We start from the raw sequence: 18,659 nt of genomic DNA, 5'->3' as shown, positions 1-18,659 counted from the left end.
ATTAGAAATGAGTACATATGTCCCCCAAAACAATATTTTTTCTCGGTTTTAACACTTAATATGTTGTCTTTTCACTATTCTCCATCTAATGAATAGATTGAATGTTTTGAAAATGATAGCATTTTGATTTTATTCACTGTTTACCAAACGTCCCAACTTCATCGGAGTTGGGGTTTGTATATTGTAATATTGCAATAATATAGGCCTAATGCGATAATATTGAAATATATAATGCAACAATTACTACTTTTGCCTGGAGGGCCGAACATGTTTGTATCTGTAACCTGTACCTTTTTAGCTTGTGAAACTTTCACAGAAAGGGTCAGCACACACATATTCAATTCATATTTATGCCTATTTTTAAATCTGTATAGCCTACTATGGCCTTTGGAGCAGGCACTGTATAGGCAGTAAAATGGTTGATCATGGCACAGTCTAGCTCAGTGACTTCTACAGTTTGTCACTTACATTTCAAAAAAATAATGGGCAAACTGTCAACATAATGGGTATGAAATCACAAGTATCATGTCCATAGTATTGTGTCCAACGTAATTAGGCTACGTTATAGCCTGACACCTGAAGCCGATCAGGAACACAATCCCCGCCCCCTCGCGTGGAGAGCGCAGCGCCCTTCCACCCTCTCCCCCGTTTGAGGGAAATATATCTCCACCTCTTTCGTCTCTATTTGCTGTTTTACTGATTTGTATAACTCTTACAAAGACAGTCAAAACACTGTGACCAGTCTGATTGTCAACAACGAGTCTAAAACATTCATGTTTTAGGGTTGCCTATGCGTCTTCTCTTCACCGTGCGTTCTATTACCAAAACCTCTCCATACGGAGATATGGCCACGTTCGCCGCTGCCATCCACCCAGTAGAAGTCAGAAAGAGGGACTGAATGAGTGCGTGTGTGCTGCTTGGTGAACAGTGTTTGTCTGATCCCAGGATTATTGCGTTTGCGTCCGGATAGGTGGCTACCCGCATAACCGGGGGCTGAATGGAGGGAGCCCAAGCTAACATTACCAGACCCACTTCTCTCACCCCTAATTCCTCCACCAATACCTGTATGGACACTACGACTGCATTCGCCACTACCACCGACTCACTTGAGATCGGATAAAGTCACCGAATGAGTTTCAATGTGTGTGTGTGCTTAGAGAACATCATTGCTTCGCATGTCGGCATCTTCGGAAGTTTCGCCACGGTAAACAAAGAGTGCTCGTCCGATCATTATCCTCCTCGTGAGATAAAAGCTGTCCTTCGGAGTCAGAATAGGCAAATAACATGCTCAGAACTTCATCACGATTCAACTTCTCACTAGCCATGATGAAATAGCTCGCTGATAGTTCACTGATAACAACACAAACCCAACTCGTACGCCTCGAGTCAAAGACGCAAAGTGGCTACTTCCGCATTTTGTGGTCGCGTCACATGTCGCGTCTTTTACTGCTTCACCAAAGACTCTGTGAACTACACAATGACGCAATCGTAGTCTTGTTTGAAAGGGTAGCATGTCTGCCAACTACTGGTAGGGAGGATGAACACTATTAAGACCGCTGGTTTGATCTACATGCGCTTTTGTTCATGATGACGTACCGTCGCAATTCTGCGACTTTGGCGCTTAAAGGGTTAAACAATGGCGTTATCTCAATTATTATACCGATCAACCAGCGCGGCATCTAACTTATTTTTTTGTTTAACCTATGGCAACGTGGGGGGACGGACGATGCTTTGGCTGCTGCGCTCTGTCTTTGACATGTTGAAACTTAGCGAAATTGCACTATCAGCTACTTTAAAAACGTAGCCTATGATGAGCTAGCCCAATAGCATGGTTTTAATGTAATCTTAATAAACAATGGCGCTATACCCATCATTATGCGACAATTTGGAAGTCGGTAGGTATATTTTAGATGTTCGTGCTCAGGGGCTGTTGTTGCAACACAATAACTGCACGACCGCCGGCCATGGATAGTCATATTCTACACAACACAGCTGTTCGTGCTCGGATGCAGGGGCGATTTCGTACCGACGGTCATGGAGTCGTAACGAAACACAGCCTCGACCCGCAGCGCATTGACCGAGGACCCTTGTTAGTCTAACAAGGGTCCTCGCGTTAGTACTAGGGTGCTACAATGGGACCCACTAGTTTGACGCCCTCTCGTGACTTCACATGGTAATCAAACATTTCAAATTAGCGATTTAAAGTTAGGGTTAGGTTTAGGGTTAAGGTTAGGGTTAGGGTTAAGGTTAGGGTTAGGTTTAGGGTTAGGTTTAGGGTTAAGGTTAGGGTTAGGATTAGGTTTAGGGTCGTATGACGTAAGCGGTAAGTCACGAAAGGGCGTCGAACTAGTGAGTCCCGTGCTACAATGGCAGAGAGGAATAGCATCTTTAGCATGCTGCTATCCTGCTAAGTGGCTGTCTGCCAGACTCACCCGTCGTCGCACTCGAGCTAGAGATATCCTTCGGCACACCTGCTATCCATAGACACTGCTTGTAGTAGTCGAGGAGTCTATTTCCAACCATGTCCACGGTCTCCAGATTTTTAAGGTAAACAACAGGAGGGGTGGAAAACGCCCGGAGCACAACATTGATCTAGGTCTCTTCAAAAGCCGATGCCTCCTACGATCAGCGTTGTTTTGCCTTCTCCTTGTCAGCAACAGTTCCAGTAATTTTGACTTAAAGAAACTTGTGCAGTGAGATGCCTTCAGTGAAGCTTGTACTTCTTGCAACTTGCACCATTTGGACCGCCACGAACACAATATTTTCCACTGTGCTTTGATTTACTAGCCATAGACGCCGCAATTGACTACTATAACTTTGTGGGTTCGGAGTTGGACTGTGTCAACCTTATGACGTCACGCATAAGACAATAAATTCGCACTACTGGACAAAATATTGCTCATTTTGAGCACGTTTTAACATGACTTCCCGGATAAATTATTACACACACAATATCTTGTTTTAATCACAAAGCTTGGAACTTTTGCAATATGCAGCACAAACTGTAAAATTCCAACAATTAATATTCGTTTCATTTCTTCTTTAAAGAGGATGGTAAGCTGTTCCAATCAGAAGGGGCTTTAAACTGAAATGCACGTCTAGGCCTGGGTATTGATTGACAATTTTCGGTTCCGGTTCCATTTCCGGTTCCTTCGTTTCGGTTCCGGTACCAGAACGGTTCCATTTTCGGTTCCTAGAAACCCTGAATTAAACCTGCAGTTACCCAAAGTGGCCAGTAGATGGCGTAACGGGTCTGCAAATCATGAGTTTCCCTGCCTGCCACAAGGCGGCGCTCATCGTGACTTAAGCAATGGCGGGTTAAAGGCATTTAATTCTATACAGTGTTCATGATTAATTGCATGCTGCAAGTTGTCCTCTCGGCATGGCTTGGCAAGTATAATAAACGGTTTTGATACTGATAAATGTACTCATGTCTGATTAAAATTGTTCTGCTGTACGGTGCAACTTCACTTCTGGTACCAATCCTATGTCAAGCGTGCCTGACATGATTTTTTAATGTAGCCTACGCTACCCAGTCTGTCGACAGCTGGGGCTTTTCTACTAGGTTCTGCAGAACTGTTCTAACACAACTAGGCTTCATAAATATCCATGAAACTTGACGGGGGCTTGATGGTGCTGTCTCGCACGCATTTCCATACAGGGACTAGAACTGGGCCGTATGATCAGCTGCTGCAAGTAGCCGCGACAACACTGTGCTTTCACGCCATGGTGAATCTAAGCTAAAGAGTCCTAATCTATAAAATATATAGGTCTAAATATATATATAACCAGCTATCTCCTTCTCCTACAGACATGTGTTAGGGCTTGTTCGAAAGCTGCGAATCTTAGCTTTTTACAGTTTTTTACGGCACGTTTTTATGTTCTTTCATTCAAAAGTTATTGAACTGTAAGCGGCCGCTGTTGCAAGTGAAAAAATAGCGCTTTCCATCCATTTTTTTTTATCTCGTCATTTTTTTCCTAACAGCCAGCGATCTCCTTAACCTACACCTACAGACATGTGTTAGGGCTTGTTCGAAAGCTGAGATTCTTAGCTTTTTACAGTTTTTTACGGAACGTTGTTATGTTCTTTCATTCAAAAGTTATTGAACTGTAAGCGGCCGCTGTTGCAAGTGAAAAAATAGCGCTTTCCATCCATTTTTTTTATCTCGTCATTTTTTTCCTAACAGCCAGCGATCTCCTTAACCTAGACCTACAGACATGTGTTAGGGCTTGTTCGAAAGCTGAGATTCTTAGCTTTTTACAGTTTTTTACGGAACGTTTTTATGTTCTTTCAATCCACAGTTATTTAACCTTAAGCGGCCGCTACTTCAAGTAAACAATGGCGTTATTCTCCAGCCGGATAGAGAGGAAATCTGTTTTGTCGCTGTGTTCTTTGTTCCCTCGAATTAAACCGACGGTCTAAATAGGCTACATTTGTACGTCCCCAACACAAGACCAGTTCTTTCTAAGTTAGCTCTTTTCATGGAAAAACATGTTTCCAAGGAGTCAGAGACATCTTCCTGAAGAGTCGAGGTCATGGTTGAGGTTGACGGTGTTGCCGTTGTAAAGATGCTGCAACTCTGCACGCAAGTTAATCGAATGCAAGAGCAGGTGCAAGAACAGGTTGGATGTATTGCCATTCTTGCATGATAGCCTATTAGTTTATCGCAGATATTGCAGCGCGCTCCTCCTTATCTACTTTCCTGAAATATAGCCACGCTTTCGGCGGCATGTTTTTGTTTCTCAATAGTACAATCAGCTGGTTGAATATCAGCTGTCTAATCAATGAGGTGCGAAACGGGAAGAGGAGGAGCGTGGTCAGTTTATGACACTTATGATTGGCTGAAATGGCCGCGTGCTTAAACACACATTTGATGGCTCTGACAGTCAGACTTCAGGAACCGAAACGTGGAACCGACAGACAAGGCACGTTTCAATGCCAAGTAGAACCTTGGCTTTTAATTCGGTTCCATCAAAGAATTGAATTTCGGTACCCAGTCCTATGCACGTCGTCCAATCTCTTTGGAAATTCTTGGAACAGAAAAGAAAACATTATCATGGTGTCTTAAGGCATATGATGAGCTATAAGAAAGTAAGTACTGTCTTAAATAAAGAGGATAATTGAAAAATTTACATTTATAAATGAACTGAAACCAGTGAAACCGTCGTATATATATAATATATAATATTCATTCCCTGATACATATCGCAGTGATGGGTCAAGAATGGGCACCTCAAGACAAATCTGCATATGCTAGTATGAGTAACAGTAAGAGATTTAAGATTGGATTGAGTTGTGTTCATGTACACAGTGTCCGCATAGTCAATGATAGGAAATAAAAGTTGGGTAACAATTTTTAATCGTGTATCTTGAGTGAAGCAATTCATTGAGCTCTCTTAAATTAAAGTTTATCTTTTTAACAATTGAGTCAATGTGAGGCCTAATAGAAAGATGTGAGTCCAACCATAGACCCAGATATTTGAATTCATCTACACTTTCCATAACTGTACCATCTAAGAATTTAACCATTAAACTATTTGCTTGAATGTGTTTACCTGAATTAATGGAAAATAACATACTATGAGACTTAAGTTTGTTGAGTATTAGCCCATTATTCAAGAACCATTTTTGCACAATATCAAAATCAGTTTGAAGAGAGGATTGAATTGAACAAATATCACACTTCGAGTCAGTTATGGCAGAATTGCAACAAAACTAACAACATAAATTTGTATGTTGAGTCAAATAGACTGTCAAATAGTATTCATGCTCCTCTCCTTTCTTTGGCAGACAAGTTATCCTCAATTCCTGGATGATCTTATGAGCCTTCTAGAATTTTGTCACAAAATTTCCCCTCTGTGGGGGCTTACAGCAACCTGTAGCCTAGGGACAACTGGCCTTTTTAATCCGGCCCTGTGTGTGTGTGTGTGCTTTTTCGACCTCTGCTATCGGAATCACAATTAACCCACTTATTGCCCAATAGTGATAGTGTGCTAGTGTGTGTGTGTGTGGGTGTGGGTGTGAATTCTGTACAGATATGTTTAAACTTCTCTTTGCTGCCCAGATCATGCTGCTTAACTGCATTCCTCAGTGGTTGTGTGTGTGTGTGTGTGTGTGTGTGTGTGTGTGTGTGTGTGTGTGTGTGTGTGTGTGTGTGTGTGTGTGTGTGTGTGTGTGCGTGTGTGTGTGTGTGTTTGTTTGTGTTTTGTGGTTTACTAGGTTGTCTTTTAGAAGCCTCATTCAGAAGGCTGCTTGTTTCCTTTCCACATGGCTAACTCTCTCTCTCTCTCTCTCTCTCTCTCTCTCTCTCTCTCTCTCTCTCTCTCTCTCTCTCTCTCTCTCTCTCTCTCTCTTTCTCTTTCTCTCGACAATGGGAGAATGTGTTTTTCACCTTCCATTTCTGATTTCTACAGTGTAGTTGTGTGTGTGCATGTGCATGTGTGTGTGTGTTTGTGTGTGTGTATGTGTGCGCCTTGCGCAAGCATGAGTTTGAGCGAGCGGCAGTAGAGTGTTGAGAGAGTGGTAAGAGCAGAGGGGGCCAGGACAAATCTGTCACCCTCGCTTTGACAAGGGCAGACAGACATGCACAGGGCCGCGATGGTGCGTTTTTTTGTGTGCCCGTTTATCAGAATGTGTGTAGCTTTTTGTTGTGTGTGATTGTGTGCGAAAGGAAGGGGGAAGGGTGTGTGTGTGTGTGTGTGTGTGTGTGTGTGTGTGTGTGTGTATGCCTTCGTGTATGTGTGTGTGTGTATGTGTTTGTGCATACGTGTGTGTGTGTGTGTGTGTGTGTGTGTATGCCTTCGTGTATGTGTGTGTGTGTATGTGTTTGTGCATACGTGTGTGTGTGTGTGTGTGTGTGTGTGTGTGTGTGTGTGTGTGTGTGTGTGTGTGTGTGTGTGTGTGTGTGTGTGTGTGTGTGTGTGTGTGCGTGCCTGCGTGCGTGTGTGAGTGTGTTTGTGTGCATGTGTGTTTGTGTGCGCTCCTGCGTGCGTGCTTGCGTGCGTGTGTGTGTGTGTGTGTGTGCGTGTGTGTGTGGAGGGTATGGAGGGCATGTTACCCGGGGCAGAACAGGAAGGACGCAGCTGTTGGCCCTGTCCCCGAGTCACCGGGATCACACGGGGAGGCCAGCGGCCTGACAGACACCAACAGGCGCCATGGCTGACAGGTGGAGCTCAGAGTGTGTGTGTGTGTGTGTGTGTGTGTGTGTGTGTGTGTGTGTGTGTGTGTGTGTCTGTGTGTGTGTGTGTGTGTGTGTGTGTGTGTGTGTGTGTGTGTGTGTGTGTGTGTGTGTGTCTGTCTGTCTGTCTGTCTGTCTGTCTGTCTGTCTGTCTGTGCTCACAAACAGCAGTCTAATGAGGGTATCCTGACCAGCTTGGCTACTATGAGTCAAAAGAGTAAAGCTGAGAGCAACTGGCCTATTTGTTTGAATTGGACCTTTCATCTGAAAGACTTCCTCTGTTCTCTCTTCATTGTTAAAGGAGGACCAGGAGCTACTTCTCTTATCTCCACTAGGGAGCTGTTTACACTTATTATATTATTATATATTTTTGAAAGTGCGTTGGTTTTGGCATCTCGTTTACACGTAGATGGAGTTTCAGAAGGCACATTTCAGTGGATAAAACCATTGACCTGAATAGAAGGATGCTGTACGTTCGATTCTTAAACGAGGTAATGGCAGGGAGTGGGACTAGACCCGGAGGCCGGAAAAAAAAGTCGCCATTTCCCATTCATCTCTGTAGAAGACTTGAAACAATGCATCTGCTTGCCAGTTCTTGCAGAGCCTACTCTATTTCGTTCAAACAGTAGTTTCTTGGCCATTTCGAACAAGCCAAATATTTACCCAAATATTTACCCTTACCCTTTATTTTAGCGATCTATTAAAATTGTTTAAATGACCAATGAGCATTGTTAGTTGATTTGATTTACAATTAGAATTCTTTTAGAATTATTTTGTTTGACAGTCGAACGCAGCCGTCGTCCTATCAGCACTTGTTCTCAAGTATGAATTTGGAAATTTAGGACGGAGCAATCAATATATATTACAGGATCAATACATACAGTATATATCAGTGGATGAAATCCATCTGTCACAAACGAGACGGGGGGGGGGAATGGGGGTTCTTCTCATACCTCTGCCTTCAAGGTGGATAGAGGAGGAATAGAGGAAATGCTGCTAAACCCTTTTTGTTGTATGTGCATCCACGCGCATGTGCAGTCTTTCTGTCTATCTGCCTGTCTGCTTTTATGCCTTTGGGCTGTCTGTCTGGATCCAGCACACACAAGTCAAACCAGATACTCCCAGCAAAGGATACACACACACACACACACACACACACACACACACACACACACACACACACACACACACACACACACACACACACACACACACACACATTTGGATCAGACACGCATACTAGGATCAGACCCCTGCATCTGTGGTCCCATAGCACATGTTTCACAGCTGCTGAGAACAGTTGAATGAGAGGCCTCAAAGTCTGTGTCTATGGTCTACAAAGCGGCTGTGTGTGTCTATCTATTTGTCTTTTCCTTTGTCTTTTTTGTCTTGTTTTTTGTCTCTTCACCCGTCTGCCAGCCTGTTTACCTGAGTGAAACATGTAAATCTAAATTTCTTTTGAAAAAATACTACAATGCTAATATTAAGTCATGTATAGCTATGAAATCCTGCAACTCGAATAACCGCACAGACTGGCAAACATAAAGACATACGGCGTATGTCATACGCACATTCACTAGCAGAGGCACATTCAGACACCGGCAGGTGGACAATCCCCCTAGCAACAGTGTTTTAGTATTTAGGCCAAGGTTGGCCTGCCTGTGGCTCTGGCTGTAGAGAGGGCACGTTGCTCTCTCACTCTCTGTCTGCCTGTCTGTCTGTCTGTGTCTCTCTCTTGCTCTCTCTCTGTCTCTCTCGCTCTCGCTTTCTTTCTCTCTCTTTCTCTCTCTCTCTCTCTCTCTCTCTCTCTCTCTCTCACACACACACACACACACACACACACACACACACACACACACACACACACACACACACACACACACACACACTCGCTCTCATTGGCTACTGCCTTTGTTTAATTTGTTCCCTCTTTCTCTCCCTCCCTGTCTCTCCCCTTTTGTCAGCGTTTTGGCCATGTTAGTGTTTTTTAATGTAATCTCGGAAGTGGATTCATTATGACTGAGATGAAAGTTTTCTGTTGTGTGCGTGTCAGCACAGAGACAAAAAGGCTGCTCTTCTTCTCCTTTCCGTGAATGTGAATGTGTGTGTGGGTGTGGGTGTGGGTGTGGGTGTCGATGTCGGTGTCGGTATGTGAGAAAACCCAAGCGGTGCAGAGGGCAAGTGGGTGCTTATCAAGGCTCTTCTCCCTCATGCCATCTGATGCACAACAGATTTCACTCACATTTCACATACATGGGCACACACACACACACACACACACACCACTCACATTTCACATACAGTACATGGGCACACACACACTCTCTCTCTCTCTCTCTCTGTCTCTCTCTCTCTCTCTCTTCAACACAAACACACACACACACACACACACACACACACACACACACACACACACACACACACACACACACACATACACACACACACACACACACACACACACACACACACACACAAACACACACACACACACGTAGACATGCACACTCACACACAAACACGGGTACACATATGTAACACACTATGCTCAAAAGCGAGAGGCATAGAAGGCCTTCTGATCAGGCTTAGTCATGCTTGCATCAGGTGTGGACCCATGTGCAAGTTTCCAATTCCACCCAGCTCTCAGTTCACACCGCCATCAGCCCAGCTGGTCCTCATCTGTTCGCCAGTATGGTTGAGTAGTGTGTGAAGCGTAGAGGTAGATTTTTGAGTCTACGTGTAATAGAGTGTGCCGAGTGGATGGAGTGGTCAGTCAGAATGATAAGCAAAACAAGGAATGTGCAAAAATAGATTTCTTTTATTTTCTTAGGGCTTCCGCACACAGGCTCCGATAAAGTGCTGAGCACTGCTCAGCTAAAATTCGATTCCATTGTTTTCAATAGAACCATGCACACTGGCGCCGATGTCCGCGGACATTCGCCGATGTCGGATAGCAATTAGAGACAAGTTCTATTTTGTCAGCGTCGCCCATTGACTATCAATGCAATGTTCATGTGAAATTGGGTTTGGGGGTCCGAATTCTGTCGGAAGCAAAAGTGCGCCGCAGTGCTGTCGGAGCCAGTGTGCGGCCGGCCTTAGCCGGCAGTTTCCACAAAACATGACAAACAAAAACACTGATAAGCACAAAACCAAAGGTTGGTACAATAGCCCACGAAGCTAGGCTACTCTCTTCTGTCAGTATCTCACAGAGCTCAAGACATGCGTCCTCTCAGTGCAGCGGCCATCTCTCGAATGAGCCGAGCTGCGCATATTTAAAAGACTATCTCACAGTCGTGACACAATTAAAATCAATCAATGCATCTAGAAATAGTTTAACAGTTCTAAACATTTTCCACACATGTATTTTCCTGGTGAACCAGTAGCCTGTAAGTAACAGGCTACTGGCACACTGCCCTTTCATGCCTCTCCGCAGGCGGGGTTTAGTCAAAAGATGCTTGCACACGGTTGGAGCAACCTCATATGAATGACATGACACTTCGACCACTCACGTTGAAGCTTTGTGACGTAGGACGTGTCGTCACGTAAGAGCCGCCAGGTCGGGAACCAAAACAGAACAACGTCCTTTAGAAAATCAACTTGAGGTATTTTGGATAACACCGCTGAAATTGCTGCTTCCATCCCGACGCATGATAACTCCTCGCACGCCGCCATTACTGTTGTGATTCAGGGAGGGGGCGGGCACAGCCGAACTACCCTGGGGGAGGGTGTTGCGTTCGATAAACGTCATACCCACTGAAATCCCTCCCTACGATCCTGATTCGTCGTGCTGCCCCGGTTATTTCGAAAACGGAGGAGGAGAGCGAATCACAGGTGTACCAGAAGGATTGTGTAGCCCAGCCCCCTGGGCGTAAACACATAGCTTCTGGTTCACCAGGAAACACATGTATACCAATATAACAACAATGTGCTGACGTCAAATATTTCATAGAAGACTTACTGTAAGTAAGGTTTCCAAACTAAATTTTCTCCGGACTAATTAACCATTTCCCGCGCATCGCGGAGACACAGTGAAAAGTGCTTCCAGACCTTCAGTCTGTTTTGGTCCTGCCCACGGAAGACGACAGGTAAGTATCAACAAACATTTTAGCTAACCATGATGTTACTAAACTACAGCATGAAAAGGATTCAGAAGTTAAATGTGCGCACTGAAAGAATCTTAACATTACTGTTGTTTACGCTGAAAAGTTAATAAACGTTTGCGCTGTTTAAAACCTGTGTCGCGTCTTTGTTCTGACCCACGTGTAACAAACATTTCTGGTTTACATATTTAAAAGGTGAAACAAATGTACCCGCACAAAACGTGCTTGTACACCTCCCCAAAACCCACAGCAAACATATACAACCCGGATTGCATTTTGAATGTCTTTTGCAACTGGGGTTTTAGTCCATGCACTTTGCAACATTGAAACCATAAGCGGGAGGAACCGCTCTTAAAGTGGCAGACGCGTTGCGCTCTGTCACACTAGGGTTTTTCATAACTGTTGTGTCTGATAACCTTATAACCTTATATTGTTTGTGTGCATGAAATCATTTGTGTCTTTTTGTGCAGTGTGTGGGTGTGGGTGTGGGTGTGTGCGTGTGTGTATGCTTCAAAGCAGCAGGTTTCCCACTGAATGCTTCTTGCGTTAAATATTGATCAGCTAATGGCCTGAACCTGTGGCAGGCAGGCTCAGTAGCGTACGACCGGGGTCCCACCAGGACACCAGAGGCTGAAGCTGCTATTTTAAGACATCACCACTTGCCTTCAGACACGCCCTATCTCTTAAGGGCAAGTTACAGTTCTGCCACTGCCTCCTTTTGGTCTGCAGGTCGCAAACTAGTTTTTACTCCTATGGATCTGTGCACGAGGTCTCATGTCGCGAGCCACATTTGGAATAGCGCGAGTTTCCTTCACTACATTGAAAACACTACATTTACACCAACTGCAAAGGCAATGAACTGGTATCATCATTTGAAATACCGAAGTCCGTTTTTTTACGTGCAGAAAATGCAAGCTTGGAAACTATGAGTCTGCCGATGTCTGTTTACATTCGGTGGAGAAACAAGGCTACAGTACAGTCGTCAGACTGCAGGCATTTTTTTTAGGTGCACACAGAGACAGATTTGACGGACGGAGAGGCTCTGTGCACGTCTGCGCAAAAAAGCATAAATTAGGCTTTACAGTACACACAAACACACACACACACACACACACACACACACACACACACACACACACACACACACACACACACACACACACACACACACACACACACACACATACACACACACACACACACACACACACACACACACACACACACACACACATTTGATTAGGGTAGAAGATCCAAATATTTTGGAAAAGGTATTTGACATGTTCATAGATCTTAAGGGCTACACACTTTTACATATAGTACCAGTCACACACACACACACACATCCTCACCTCACTTGCTCGCTCACCTTCTTGATTTTGGTGGAACCGCACCTCACAGCATAATTTGGTGTACATCCTCACTCATCAAGTGGGTTAACTGTGGCTGACTGTCTCCACTCTCTGTCTCTCTCTGTCTCTCTCCCTGTGTGTGGAGTGACAAATGTTTTCATTGAGGGACAGTTAATATGCATGTATAATTGTGTGCGTTCCTTCATTTTTTTTGTGCGTGCATGTGTGCGTTGGTGCGTCTGTGAATCTGTGCGTGCATTATGAGTGGGGACTTAAGAGGCTTAAGACACAGGAAGAGACATCTTAAAGCAGCACCCTAAAGCAGCACTAGCAGTAACCCCAACACACACCCATAAAACACCAGCGCACCAACTGCACTGCTGCAATGCCTACACCCACACACACGCACACTCTCTCTCACACACACACACACACACACACACACACACACACACTAGAGTTCTCAACGGGTCGGGTCAGCCCGAAAAACCCGACGGGCCCTTTGGATTCGGGCCGGGTTCGGGTCGAAAATATAAGCATATGGCTCGGGTCGGTTCGGTCTGCGGGCTCAATCTTTTCCGCCCAGTGAAAAAAAAAATCAGTTCTGCTGTTTACCGTGAATCATGGCGAATTTCCCCTTGATGGGTCAGTAAACCTAGACCTACAATCTATCTATCTATATATATGTAGGCCTGCTGCATGCAACCTTGCGCAGTGCTTAATTTGTAAATCACAAGGTACCAGAACGCAAAACAAACATCACATCACAGCGATGATGAGTTGGAAAGAGGTCCCGGAACGCACAGAAAAACTACATTGGCTACAATTACGCAAACTAATAAAAACGGGAAAAAAGTTCTTAGATGCAATTTTAACGATATTGAGTCCCATGTCAGCTCATGGAACCATAGGCCTACTTTTGTTTCTTAATACAACGGTTGGCAATCCAATGACTATTTTAAACAACAGCCATAGGCCTAGTAGGCCTAGCATATTAAATGTTGTAATGACAACAACCAATATTTTTAGTTTGATCGCTAACTGTATTGCTTAGTAGTCTCAGCAAATGCAGTGCATGGAAATTATGTTTTCCCCATGAGGTGAAACGAAACCGAAGCGGTCTTCTACATAGGCTATACTAGAAAGGACAGTGGCTTTCCAATTAGGTTATCCTTTCCACGTATTCACACAACGTTGGCATATGCGTATTAGGCCTAAACGTTAAATCCACGCTTTGTTGGCAACTTTGTTGCATATAATTTGGCTAATCCGCATGTGCTGTTGCGATATGCCACTTCACTATTTAAATGGCTCGTGCACCGATGGTAAGCGAGCGGCAGCGAAGGTGCCGGTAGACTTGGCTTTTCACACTGACTGTCTGCTCGCGCTGCGGTCTGGTTGAAAATCCCCTCAGCAAATGTTTTATTTGGAGCGTGTAGGCCCTGTTTGAATGAAATATCACCTTGTCTTTGCTGTTTTCGTGCTCAAATTGACTTTTAAGCAACTGTCGGGTCTTTGGGCGCACACACATGCGGAGCGCTCGCCAGCCGAGGAAGATCCCATCCTCTCACCTAGGCTATCTGTCTTTTTTGCTACATGGCTGATCAATGCACCAACCGTAGCCCAGATTCCACTAGAAATTAGTATGTCCAAAACATTGTGTGCCGACCAAAATTTTATGAAACTTTTAAACAATGTTTGGCACAGCCAGGCTTTCCATCTCATACACGCATATGAACAAACAAGGAGGGAGGGGCAACTTCACGTAGCCTACATTTAATCAGATACACGGGGTGGAAATGTAGTAAGCCTACATTTAGAAGTCAAAACAAAAGGTGGATAGGCCTAGATTGTTGTTGCCGTGAAGAGGTGGTTATTGAAATCGCGCTGTGGATGATTCTGCTTAAATAGCAAGAACGTTTCCCCATTTCATATTATGTTTCTATTGTGGAAAATATCTTTTCACTAGGTTTTTAAGTGGATTATGCAATTTACTGCACATAAGTGCCCTTAAAGACCCACCACAACCCGTCATTCTCCATAGGATAACGTGGGGAAACTCGACCCCCGACTTCGGGCCTCGGGCCGGGTTCGGTTAGATAATTCTAGTGATGTGTCGGGTAACATCGGGCTCGGGCTTTAAAAGCCACGGGCCGGGTAGGGTCGGGTTGACATTTTCAGGCCCGTTGAGAACTCTAACACACACACACACACACACACACACACACACACACACACACACACACACACACACACACACACACACATTTGTGCACACATATAGCCAACAGGTTATAACACATGCATGAACAATCACATAAACATACACATACACACACATACACATACAAATGCACCAAAACACCCAGCCACCCACTGCACCCACTGAGAAACACACTCCCCACACTCCCACATAAAGACAAGTCCCAGGCAGAGGATCAGGGTTTGAAGTTCAGTGACAGCTGTGGAGCACATGAGGTCAGAGTCATGCATTAAATCTTTCTCTGTTTCTCTCTCTCAGCAGTGGGTGTTATGTGCCTCTGTGTGTGCGTGTGTGTGTGCGTGCGTAAGTGCGTGCATGCATTCGTGTGTGTGTCTGTGTGTGTGTGTGTGTGTGTGTGTGTGTGTGTGTGTGTGTGTGTGTGTGTGTGTGTGTGTGTGTGTGTGTGTGTGTGTGTGTGTGTGTGTGTGTGTGCGTGCGTGAGTGCGTGCGTTTGTGTGTGATGGTGAGCGCGTGGGTGTGTGTGTGAACGTGAGTGCGTGTGTGTATGTGCATGCTTGCGTGTGTGCGTATATGCGACTTGGAGGGCACAGACGGGCCGCAACACTTTGATAAAGCCTTGCCACTTAGACTGGTTCCTATTGATGTGGCTGGCATCCTTTGGATAATGAGTAGCCTGCAGTAAGAGTGGGTGGGAGGGGAATAGAGACACAGAGTTGGGAACGAAGAAAAGAATGCAGAGAGGGGTAGGAAAGAGGAGAAAAGGAGGAAGAGGAAGGGAGTGGGGGGCACAGTAGGGGGGTATTGGTGGAACGGGATGGTAGTGCTAGGCTTAGCCCTGCTCCAAGCAATCTACAACACACACATACACACAGCACTCGAGGTGTGTGTGTGTGTGTGTGTCTGTGTCTGTGTCTGTGTGTGCATGTGTGCGTGCGCCTGTATGTCTGTTTGGCAAACAGCACGAGACTGAAAGGGATAACAAGAAACTAAAAGAGTCCACGTCTTCGTACGTGTGTGTCATGGACAAGCCATGATGTAATGTTTATATGGGCCCCTCAGCATAGCACACCACTCATACTGTGTGTGCATGTGTCTGCATATGGATGTGTGTTTGTGTTTTTTGTGTGAGTGTTTTTTGGGCAAGGCGTGTGCATTGGTTGTCAGTCAATTGTGTGCGTGTGTGTGCGTGTCTGTGTCTGTGTCTGTGTCTGTGTCTGTGCCTGTGCCTGTGTGTCTGTGTGTGCTTGTGACACATGAGTTGGCTGGCCCCCAGTCTAAATGAGGGGCCAGGGGGCAAAGGGGCTTGTTTTCACAGCAGCCTGATCTTCGATCCGTTTATTTTCATTTGTATCTGTCATTTCATTATGTTCACATCACACACACACACACACACACACACACACACACACACACACACACACACACACACACACACAGACACACAGACACACACACACAGACCTCAACGTGTTGAGAGTAGCATAAGCACTGGTAGTATAGAGTAGTTTTGGCTGTACCTAGGCAACTGCATGCAGGGTTAGCGCCAGCATTTTTTTTTTTTTTTTAAATATGGACTATTTTGGAACATTTTAATTCATTACCGCACATCATTTACTTTACACTTTGTTCTCTCTTGGCACAGTTTCAGAGTTTACATTTAGAGAGATTATATTGAAAAAGCAAATAGTCAATGCTCTTTCCCATCCCCATCCAAATCCAAACCTACAGTATGCCCACTGTCATGAAGGAAGAAATATTGTTCGTTCCTACTTGTCTTACTTGCTTTCACCACACTTCACGTCTGTCAAACAATTGCAATATATTGTAAAGTAATTTCACTGGCATCGAAACCGAGTCACATTCCCTTTTGATTGCAGTTTGATTTCACCACCAGTTCATAACGTGCAATATTTCAAATGAAATATGTCCCCTCGGCACAAGAAAGGGAGCAGCATTTAATGGCTGTATAGTATACAGCATATACTGTGTAGAGTCAGTGGGAACTTTTGTGGTGCTGAAAGGAGCGCTAATATTGAAAATGTTGAGAAGCACTGGCACTAGTGGCACAATGTGAGCACAGTCATTGTGGCATAATTATTTCCGACTTTTACCATCAGTGCCTGTCACTATTTGTACTACTACCTGTTACGTTTTAAGCAAAGCCTGCTCCAGATCTGGCACCAGCAACACTAGTGCCGTGCCAGTGGTGTTATCGAGATTTCCTGACTGCTGTTTACTTTACTTGCAGTCTCCCTTAGCCAGGAAAATGTAGACAAATGAAAGCACTTTCTGGAAGACAATACGTATCTCCCCTTTCTCTACAGTTGCATTTTAATCTTTCAAATGTATTGATGTAGTTGGTGGCCGTAGAGGTAAGCAAAGGGGAGCATGTTGCTTGTTTAAAGAGGCCCATATATTTCTCTCTGCAGGCCTGGTGGGCAGCTGAGCGTTTGGCTGTGGGGTGATCTCAGCCGTCGCTGCTGGGGCCGTTTAATGCTTCATTGCCGAGCTGAGTCGGGAATAAAATAGTCTAACTGGCGCCTCTCTTCTCTCTCTCTCTCTCTCCCTCCAACCCACCCTTTCTCTCTGCCTCTGCCTCCCCTCTCTATTTCTCTCCCACTGTTTGTCACTCTCTTTCTATGTCTCTCTCTTTCTATGTCTCTCTCTCTCTCTCTCTCTCTCTCTCTCTCTCTCTCTCTCTTTGTCTTCTGCAGTTAACTCTGGCGACGGTATCGACTACAGCCAGCAGAAGAGGCAGAACATTGGTGATCTGATCCAGGAGACTCTGGAGGTGTTTGAGCGCTACGGCGGGGCGGACGCCTTCATCAACATCAAATACATGGTGCCCACCTACGAGTCCTGCCTGCTCAACTAGACTCCACACACTCCGACACCATCCCCATCACACACTCACACACACACACACAAACACAATCACACACACAGACTGACCCACCACTGGATTATCGATACCCCATACCCACACACACTGATCCACCCCAGTATTCAACAACCCCCCCCCCCTTCTACCTACCCACTGATACACCAAAGGACTATATTTCCCTATACCTACCAACCAGCCCAGAACTCACACCCACACATAATCATCCATACACACCCAACCCCACCACCCACCCACCACCTGACCTCAAATAGACCTATACCGAGACTCCCCCTACACATGCAGAGAACCGCACAGGGGCTTGTGATTGATTAAACCTTCTCTCGCTCATGTTTGGTTTTTTCCCCTATTTTATTTCCCCCTTTTTGTACCAGCTATTTGTTTGTGACAAAAAGAAATCTAGTCGGAGTAAAGCAGAAAAGATGCTGACCTTTCCTTATCTCTGTTGTGCCTTGCTGTTGTTTCTTGAACGTGAGGAGGGAAGGGGAGCGGAGGGGGGAGAGAAGGGGAGGAAAGAGGGAGTTTAGGGGAGGTGTGGAGGGAGGGAGGGTTGGGGAGGATTAGGATGGGTTATGTTGGGATGGAGTCTGGCTTTACGGGGTGGTGTTTTAAGCAGGAGTGGAGTGACGGAGAGTTAATGGGATAAAGGGAGTGAATTGGTGGAAAGAGGGTTTGGGGATGTGATGTGGCCTAGGACCCTGGGCAGCGGTGTGTGCGAGTGCTTGTGTACTCTGTGCATGGGCGTAATTTTAGGTGTGGATGGTGGGGACATGTCCATACCACTTTTGAGGTAAACCTAGCTTGTCCGTGCCCCACTTTTTCACAAATATAATGCAAAAATAGCATAACTGGAAAATTTGCCATTTTCCAAGCCAAACCTATATCATCTAACACCAGATTTAT

The 18,659-nt window shown here is 45.1% G+C and overlaps 1 protein-coding gene across 1 annotated transcript in view; it reads left to right on the top strand.

Moving 5' to 3' along the window:
• Positions 1–18,195, top strand: part of pacrg (PARK2 co-regulated) — a 252,242-nt gene extending 234,047 nt beyond the window's left edge. Inside the window, exon 5 of the mRNA XM_063183831.1 lies at positions 17,569–18,195. Within this exon, the coding sequence (XP_063039901.1) occupies positions 17,569–17,729 (161 nt within the window). The 3' untranslated portion in view covers positions 17,730–18,195. The remainder of the gene's footprint in view (positions 1–17,568) is intronic.
• The last annotated feature ends 464 nt before the right edge of the window (positions 18,196–18,659 follow it).

The sequence above is a fragment of the Engraulis encrasicolus genome, chromosome 19 (genome assembly GCF_034702125.1).
Source record: "Engraulis encrasicolus isolate BLACKSEA-1 chromosome 19, IST_EnEncr_1.0, whole genome shotgun sequence".
Lineage (NCBI taxonomy): Eukaryota > Metazoa > Chordata > Actinopteri > Clupeiformes > Engraulidae > Engraulis > Engraulis encrasicolus.
The sequence above is the reverse complement of the archived record's forward strand: the minus strand, read 5'-3'. Positions and strand labels throughout refer to the sequence as shown.